At 35.8% G+C, this 9,862-nt stretch overlaps 1 protein-coding gene across 1 annotated transcript; it reads left to right on the top strand.

Moving 5' to 3' along the window:
• The first annotated feature begins 7,664 nt into the window (after nt 1–7,664).
• On the top strand, nt 7,665–8,438 carry LOC147497009 (uncharacterized). Its single transcript, XM_086562728.1, has one exon. It carries the CDS (start codon nt 7,665–7,667, stop codon nt 8,436–8,438), a length of 774 nt encoding a protein of 257 aa, XP_086418854.1.
• Nucleotides 8,439–9,862: the final 1,424 nt, after the last annotated feature.

Genomic DNA, 9,862 nt, shown 5'->3' on the forward strand with positions numbered 1-9,862 from the left:
GTTTTTTAAATGCGGTGGTGATTCGAAACGTGTAAACCAAGTCGTAGTTCATTAGTGCTTGATCTTCTTCTTTTCATCTTCTTCACCACTTGTAAGAGTTGAACATGAAGATGTTGTTGTTGTTGAGCCTATGTAATCATGTTCCAATGAAAGTGAGCTAGTTCCCCTTTGTTATAAAAAAAAGGAAGAAAGATATCAAACATTGAGATTAATAAACATTTGAGATGGATGGTGGAGATTATCTGAGTCAGCATGCACTAAAGAACTTTAATTTAGACTATTCGTGTTTTGGTGGTTCCCATGTTGTGTTGCTGTGGACTTTTGGTTTTCTGATTTCTTTCCCCATGTTTATGTCAGTAAATAGTTCTGGTAAAAACTAAACTTATAGGTGAGTAGTCCAATCTTCATTTTCTGATGGTAGAAACTAGTGTTAACTTATAGCTAGCTGAGTATAAGCCCTAGTCCCAGTTACATTTTCTGATTTTACCTATTTTTTTTTGTTGACTTGACTGAGGAAGAACTGCAGAGTTTCTCCAAACCTGATGAGGTAGGTTTGTCTTATTAGTTCTAGTGTGTTTTGCTTTAGTGGACGAGCTCCTAATCCTTATAGTAAAATTATAGGTGATGATATTCTTCATTGCACGTAAATGGAGTACCAGTTACGTATGTTGTGGATGCTCGAGATCCATATAGAGATCAAATGGAGGGCTGCATCAGGCTGATCATGCAGGAACTGAAAGCTATAGATCCCTATACTGCTTCTTCTTATGTTGTAAAATATATTTCCATCTCTGTAATGCCTACTCTCTTGTATTTCATAATAAATCAGGTCCTGTACATGGATAGAAATGAATATTACGGCGGAGAGTCAACTTCGCTCAATCTCATTCAGGTTCCCATTTCTTTTTACTCACAATTCTGCCCTCATTACTTTCTTTTTCACTATGTTTTAATTCACAGCTGTGGAAAAGATTTAGGGGAGATGACAAGCCTCCAACACATTTAGGCTGTTTTATAGCTTGCCCTGATATATATTTTATTTAATGCTAGATAGGAGATGAGACATTTATAATTGCAGCACTGATGGCAATGCGCCATCCCAAGTCAATCGTACTATCTGGTGCCCTTTCCGCATTAGTTGTGATGATGGTAAGATTTTTGTGGTCTAGGATTCCTTCCACTGATTTGAGAGAATTTCACGTTTAGACTTTTTGTTCTTGTGAAAAAGGTACTATCCACTAGACTTGGTAGAATTGTGCCAAATTTGATATCAAGGAAACACACAAATAGTGCTGCTACAACTAACAATTTATCTTTATACTAAAAATAATTTTTCTCTATAGGCTTACTCTTATTAAAATTCCATGTCATTTTAAGCTTCTTATTGTTGGAGTTTCTTTTACTCATTGGTTCACAAATTTCTCATTCAGTAGACGTGTTTTAGTACTTGTATTGGGTAATGCTTCTGCTGTATATTCTGTAAACTAATTGAGATTAGCATCTTGTAAACTTATGTTAGTCGATTAATCCGGGTGTAAATCAACCAAGATATATGTGTTTACTCTGTACTAATACATGCGTGCTCTTACTACATAATTGTGTATGGGATGTAAATGTATGCAATGTGTTTCTATAAAACACGAGTGAAACTCCACTCTAGTATGTAATGACTTTGGACAAGTTTAGTTAAAAATTTTCCGGTGCGTGTGTGTAATACCCATCGTTTTTAAGGAAATGGTATGCCTGATCATCCACACCCTACTCTTATTTTACGAGAAACCTTCCCAAGTTGAGTACTTTAGATTTACATGTTTCTAACAGTGCAAGTACATCAATGTAACTATAATGCTCAAATAATTGCCTTAGTCCTTTGGTGTAAGTATTTCTTGAGACAGGATGGGTAGCCTATGGCTGTTGGCATGTGTACCCATCTTCACTGAATATATTATTTGTTATTTACTTATTTATCTTACCTTGGTTTACACTACAGTTCTTTATGCATTCTTTGGGTTGAGGCTGCTTTATATTGCATGGAGATCACGATTCAAAGGCATCACAGAAAAAGGAAATGGAAGAAGTAAGTTTTCTTTTATTTTTCTTTCTTTTGCACTTTCATGTATTCGGATGTACTTGTACTTCTGCTTCTGACAAGCTTAAACAAGTATCTCTCTCTTCTTGTCTGTGTTTTTTCCTCATTACTTTAATAGTAAGATGGTAGGAACTTCTTAATATTTAGCTGAGGAAGTTAAGATTCTTGATAGTCTTATCCCCTAAGGTTGCAACTGGTAACTGTTAAGGTTTTGAAGGACAAAATTCACCTCTTAGCCCTTGGATGTCAAATTATAATGGATAGTCTGCTACTCTAATCAAGTAACATATTATCTTGATACGCTTAGGTTATAATACCTTTTATCTACCTATATTACTCAATAATTCTATTAGCTACATTAATTGAAGATACATAATACTTAAGGTTCACTTTGGAGATGATCTAGTGCTTATGAACTGCCTTATTATTATTTATTGCAGGTGGAAGAGAAACTAGAGACACAAAGAAGGGAAAAACAGCTAGCATCTCGTCCTATATAGGTTAAATATGACAACCACCTTTCTCTTGAGTCACCATTATTATACTAGAACAATTAGATATATTACCAGATAAATTGCTTTATTAAAATGCAAAAGGCTGTTGGTGTTAATTGTACTTGTGAAACATTTCATAGGGATTAGCATGTGTTTATTACTATATCTATATGGAGATTCAGTCGGATGATGTGAACCCTTTTGCAATAAAACTAGTGGAATGAGGATTAGTGGCCCTCAACCTTTTTGGTTTCTTTTGATTCAGGTCCCATAGTTTTTTTATACTCGTATTTAAAGAAGCTGAATTATTTGTTTTGGTTTTGTTCATAAGAATTTACAACTTCTATTAAAAAAGCCAACTAAATGACTATGCTTGTTGTTTATTAAAAATCTCATAAACTTGATATGTATGGTTTTGTTCTTGCTCATACGTGCTATTCTTACTTGCTCACTCATCTGATTAATTGATCATGTGATTATGAAGGCCTTACCTATCACTTTTGGGGATCGTCAAGTTTACATAGAGGAAAAGAGAACTTCAACTAGAGGTAAGTGGAATTCTTATACATATAAACGCATGGGTGCCTTTTCTGTAATCCTATAATCTGATATAGTTCATCTATTTGCTGCAACACCAAGTCCATGAGAGATGAATGACTGTATGAAGTTATCAAGAAAATTTTGGACAGTCCTAGGTTTGTAAAAGTGGTGTTTTTGTTTCTAAAGTATTTTGAAGTCTTCTAGAATATAGCTCGATTAATTAATCTTTTCACGTTCGGCAAGTTCTTTTTTATCTTGATAGATCATTTTGTTGTCGTTCGGTGTATTGTGTAAGGTATCGATTTTATGAAGGGAAAAACAAGAAGGCCAAAAGAATTGCTTCTTAATTTGATGAGTCATGCTCACCTAAAGCTCCTCGTCAAGGTAAAAACTTAAACCCCACTCTCCATTTTCTCAATTTTCAACTCGTCAAGTTACTATAAGGTTTTCTTTTTATGCACCGATTTTATGTAATCATTGTTTATGTCGTCGAGATATGGGAGTAGACAACAAATGCTCTATCTTTAAGGGGGGGTCAAGTATTTAATTAATTGCATGAATTTGATTAGTATGATTGTTTTTCTGAATGAATTTAATATTTTTGTATTGGTAATCAATATCAAGTGGATTGTTTGTACCTCTCCATGTGATTTTATCAACTTCCCCTGCTTGTAATAGTTGAATTTGATGAGGCGTAATGACGAGATGAATTGACATAGTAAATAAGACTTGTAATCTATAAGCAAGAATTGGGTGGTCCAGTTTAGATATAACTTGTATATTATAGGTGCATAGGCTTGAGTTGGTAAAAAGGGATTCACATGCATTGCTAACTTGAGTGTGTATTAGGTTTATTAATTAATGATGTTTCAATTAAATATATTTATGTGACTTTTTTTCATTCATTGTACCAGATTGGTCGAAACTCGAAAGTAGTAGATTGATGAAGAAACTTCGAGGGGATTCTGCTCAAATCGTCATATTATAGAGCAATTTGTCTAAATTTAATTGATCCTTGTTAAGATTATATGAGATGATGTTTTTGCAAAACATAATTAAGTGGATTTTTTAAGATCTTTTGTAATGAATGATTTTAGTTAATGAAATACATTTTGTTACGATTTCTAGTGATCGAATTTGTTACGGGATTATTGTTTTCTCTATAAATTGTATTGGTTAAGATTGTATAGGTACATGAATGACACAATTTGCCATGCTAAATGTGTCGCCAATGAAGAGGTGCTTTAATTAGGATTTAATATCATTAGTAATAGTTTTGGTGTGGCTAAAAGCTATAAACACCCTTTTTGCAACGCTCTAGATGTAGCTGGTGACTTAAACCTTTTGCAACGAACAAAGTGTAGCTAAAAGGTTGCTATTTGCGACGCCTCAAAGCGTAGGTAAAGGTACACATTTTGCCACGCTTGATGGTATTGTTACAAGTTATCTTTTGCAATGCCAGGCGTTGCTAAAAAGTTAAAATATTTTTAATATCAATTAAATTTGAAAAATAGAAGTAGCAACGAGGATACAATAGTAGCAATGACCAATGGTGTCGCAAAAGACTGGGAGCTTTTGCAACGCCATACATTGCGTCGCAATTTATCTTTTGTGACCCACTTTTTAGCAGCGCCTTTGCGACGCCCTGTTTGGCGTTGCAATTGGTCTATTGCAACGCTTTTTAGGACTTTTAGCAACGGTATATGGCGCTGCAGAAAACCCTTTCTGTTGTAGTGAATGTAAGTCTTTCTCTTCAAGTTTGAAAGGGAAAGCATTGAAGTGGTTCTGTTCTTTACAAGAGGGGTCAATATCATGTTATAGGGAGATTGAAGAGAAGTTTTTAACCAATTATGGACATCAGGGAGTGAAACCAAAGCAAGTGTCGGCTTTGTTCCAACTCAAGCAAGGAAAGAAAGAATCTCTTAAAGGTTTCTTGTCGTGGTTCAAGGCAGAAGCGCAGCTAGTGGAACATTTAGATGAATCAGAAATGACAGCGGTAATGGCTTTTCAAACTGGACTTATTCCTACGTCCGATATGCACAAGTATCTGTTTCGAAAGGATATCAAAACTTTGAGGAATTATATGATAAAACCGAGAAAGATGTGCAAGTGGAAGAAGGGATTTTATCAACCTTGGTGCAACCCATGTTACAAGTGTCGGAGGAGAGTAATTCATCCAAGGAAGAGAATCATCATAAATCTGATAAGAGAAAAGCTAATGATTCTTATCCAAAGTCAGAAAACCAACCTTCACAGAAGAAGAAATTTGAGAGGTCATTAAGAGAGGAGTTGGACCCATCTAATTACATTGCTATTAATACCACCTTGGAAGATATCTTGAGGAGAGTTGGAAAAGGGCCTTATTTCCAACATCTGACTCACAAGCTTCGGGAAATATCCGATAAGCCTTTCTGTAATTTTCATAAGATAAAAAATCACGAAACAAATAAGTGTCTGCAGTTGCTCAGAGAGGTTGATTGATTAATGTGAGATGGAAAGCTCAGGGAATTCAGGGCTGATGCTAGACCGGAAGTAGCGGCAATGATAAATGATAAGCTTTTAGGAGTGATTAACATGATATATAAAGGAGCGATTCCGCAGAAGAAGATTATGAGGGATAAAATACGAAAGATATCGACCGTCAAGGAGGTGCTTGAAGTGAATGTTGAGCCGATACCAGTAGATCCTGCTCTTGTATTGGCAAGCATACCTGGAGCTATTATGTTTGTACCCGACGATCTATCAAAGGTAATGTTACCTCATAATAATGCCTTGTTGATTACTTTAAGGCTATCGGGGTATGATGTGCAAAAGATATTGGTGGATTGTGGAAGCTCTGTCAATATTTTGTTTTGGAAGGTGTTTACGGGTATCGGATTTGATGAATCTCATTGAAAGAACCGCAGTTTAATTTGTTTGGGTTCAATGGAACCTCGACAAGACCCGCGGGGGAAATAAAGTTACCAGTAAGGGCAGGTCCACAGACAATTATGACTAAGTTTATAGTCATAAAGCATCACTCAGATCATAATGCTATTTTAGGAAGGAAATGGATACATGCTATAAGAGCAGTTCCAAGTACTTTTTATCAAGTTATTAGATTTCCAACAGCTTATGGTCCACATGAGATAAGAGGCGATCAGTCAGAATCTGAGAAGTGTAATTTTGTTATTGTGAAAGGTATGATGAAGGAGAAGAAAGTAGATACTGGGGGCGTCTTGGAAGACCCCAAATAGCAATTAATAGAAGATATATCTCTGAAATCCGATACTAAAGAATATCAGCCAGATTTTAGATTTACATCAGAAATGAAAACAGAGATGGAGGTAGTTCCAAGCAAAATAATGGAGGAAGTGCAGAGGGTTGATATCAGCCAGAATAGTGAAGGTTGTTTCACTTTTATCGGTACAGAAATGAGTGCATCTGTCCGAAAAGATTTGGTGGATTTATTGCAAAGGAATAAAGATGTAATCGCTTGGTCGATGGCCGATCTACCAGGTATTGATCCTCATATATGTTCTCATAAATTGAATATGCGAGAAGGAGCAGTTCCAGTGCATCAAAGGCATAGGAGAGTCAAGCCGATATATGCAAATGCGGTACAAAATGAGATACAGAAGACGCTGGAATGTAGATTCATCAAAGAGAATGATAATTTAGAATAGGTCGCAAATATTGTTGTGGTCCCAAAGAAGAATGGCAAAGTCAGAATTTGTGCGGATTTCACAGATGTTAATAAAGAGTGTCCGAAGGATTACTATCCGATGCCAAGAATTGATGAGTTGGTGGATAGAACATCTGGTTTTGAATTGTTGAGTTTCTGTGATGGTCATTCAGGGTATTTTCAGGTTATTATGTCAGTATTATATCAACTAAAGACAACTTTTGTTGTTGAAGGAGGTCTTTATTGTTTCATCAGAATGCCATTCGGTTTAAAAAATGCAGGAGCAATGTATCAACGTTTGGTGGAGAAAATGTTCAAACATTTGATTAAGCATATTGTGGAAGTATATATTGATGATATGGTTATTAAGTAAAAAAAGGCGAGTGATCATGTTAAAGACTTAGATACGGTGTTTCGAATATTTTAACAATTCAACATGAAGCTTAATCCTGAAAAATGTACTTTTAGGGTAAGTTCAGGGAAATTCCTCGGATATATCGTCACAAAGTGAGGTATCGATGTTAATCCAGACTAGATTCGGGCGATACAGTAGATGCCTTCGCCAAGTACTAGGAAGCAAATCCAAAAGCTTACAGGCAGAATTGCAGCCTTGAATAGGTTTATATCTCGGACTTCCGATAGATGTAAACCTTTGTTCAAATTGTTGAAGAAGGATACAAAGTTCATATGGGGTGAAGAGTGTGAAATGGCTTTCTCCGAATTAAAAAAGTATCTTCAAGAAGTACCAACTTTAATTAAGCCAGAATAAGGAGACACTTTATTCTTATATCTTGTTGTATCGGATTTCGCCATTAGTTCAGAACTCGTCAAGATAGAAGAAGGAGTTGAGCGACCAGTTTATTTTCAATCTAAAACAATGCTCGAGGCTGAAACTCGATATTCAATGTTGGAAAAATATGCATTAGCTCTTCTTTATTCTACTCAAAGATTGAAGCCTTATTTCCAATCACACTCAGTAGTGGTGATGACAAATCTTCCTCTGAAGCAGACTTTAGCTAAGATAGCTAAATCAGGCAGAATGGCAAAATGGTTAGTTCTTATTGATGAGTATGGAATTGAATATAGAAACAGAGTGTCAGAAAAAAGCCAAGTTTTGGCAGACTTTTTAGCATATTTTCCTGTTGAAGATGAAGATTGGAAGGCTAAAGAAGATAATATTACATTCTTACAGGAGCCTGATAATGTAATGGATGAGGATGATCCATGGATGGGTTCAAATGGGTGGAGGCTGTTTGTAGATGGATCATCAGGGCAAAAAGGGTGTAGTATCGGCACTGTGCTGATAACCCCAGAAAACCAAAGATTGGAGTTAGCAGTTACTTTGGGTTTTCACACTTCCAACAATGAAGCTGAATATGAGACTCTAATAACAGGTTTGGAGATGGCTAAATCGCTAAATATCAAAGACTTATCGGTTTTTAGTGATTCTCAGTTAGTGATAAGTCAGATCAATGGAGGTTATGCAGCAAAATGCGATAACATGATCGATTATTTGAACTTTGTTAGATTGAAACTCAAGGATTTCAAGAAGATTAAGTTTCAGCACCTTGATAGGGGTGAAAACCGACATGCTGATGCTTTGGCATATTTAGCGGCTATGCTTGACAAGCCTTCTTTTTTGTGTATGTAGATGGTGTATGGTCATTGAACAAAACAGAAGCGTATCAAAACCTAATTATCCCTCAATAAGTAAAGAATGAGTAGGGTATCGTTCCACTTTTAAGTGTATGTTATGTGAAGGACGGGACTAGAAAGGGGGTTTAAGGGATTGAAAACTATTATTATAGATATTGTAGATTCTAATGCTAAACTAAACTAAACTAAACTATTGAGAATTTATAAGAGAGTGAATTCAAGAGATTAGAATCCACCAATACTTTTGATTTAATGACCTTTTGCTTCATGGCTGTTCTCACAAGTAGACTACAATTAGGCAATCGAGCGAGTGTCGATGCCCTCTTGGACGAAACATCGTTAACGAATAACTCTACTTAAGATTGTTCCTATGTTCATGTTACTAGTATCTTTTTTCCTTTTATGTGAGCTTGGGTAGCTATTCAATGAATCACCATCTAAGGCAAACACAAGGAATACTTCCCTTACTCTAAAACAATACACAACTAGAAGAAAAGTAGAGAATAATAGTATAATATTCAATTACAATAAATAAAAACCCTATTCTAGCATTATATTCAATTATAATAAATAAAAGCATGTCACTAGCAAATATTCAATTGAAATAAATAAAACCTTAAACTAGCATGATATTCGATTGCAATAAATAAAAACCTTAATCTATACTTCCATCCCCTGGTCTGGGCAATGGAACTAATAACTAAAAACATAAAGAACTAACCTGATTGAAGAACACCATGAACCAGAAGAATCATTAAACCTTAAGCACCGGCTTCATCTTCTCCCTTGAAGGAGAATATTAGCCTTCCATAAAGAAGGAAGAACACGAAGAACGAGAAGAAGAAGAGTCGAAGAACATAAAACTAGAAAGACTAATTTATTAAGACTCAGCTAGTTAAAAATGATCTTTTATTATTAATCTCTCTCTGCCTCAAGTTCTGGAGACAAGAGTATAAGTGAATTGGCAAATTACATGAGGCACTTAGGTCCTCTATTTATAGAGGTTACAATGAGCTCTAGAAGCATTCCAAACCGTCATTTGTTTCCTAATACAAATAGACTTCTTTCAGAGTCCAACTTCGTCTCCAAAACTGAGAAGGAATTGGCTATAGTGTCGATTCATGCGTCTGGATGCACTATTCATGCATCTCAGATGCAAGAAATGCATCTGGACACTCGATCCATGCGTCCCAGACGCGTTAGCCGATTTTGTCTCTTCTGCTCTATCCTTCTATCCTCTTTTGCGGGCTTTGGTCCAAGCAACAAATCCTTTGGCCTTGGGCTTCCAAATAGGCTTTAAAATAGGTCCAAGTCGCATCTTTAATAGCTCCAATTCCTTGGCCTTCTCCATGATTGTCCATGGGCTTCCCATGTGATCCTTAATGCTCCGAATTGCTCCGTTTTACCCCTTTTTCTCTA

The sequence above is a fragment of the Coptis chinensis genome, chromosome 5 (assembly GCF_015680905.1).
Source record: "Coptis chinensis isolate HL-2020 chromosome 5, ASM1568090v1, whole genome shotgun sequence".
Taxonomy (NCBI): domain Eukaryota; kingdom Viridiplantae; phylum Streptophyta; class Magnoliopsida; order Ranunculales; family Ranunculaceae; genus Coptis; species Coptis chinensis.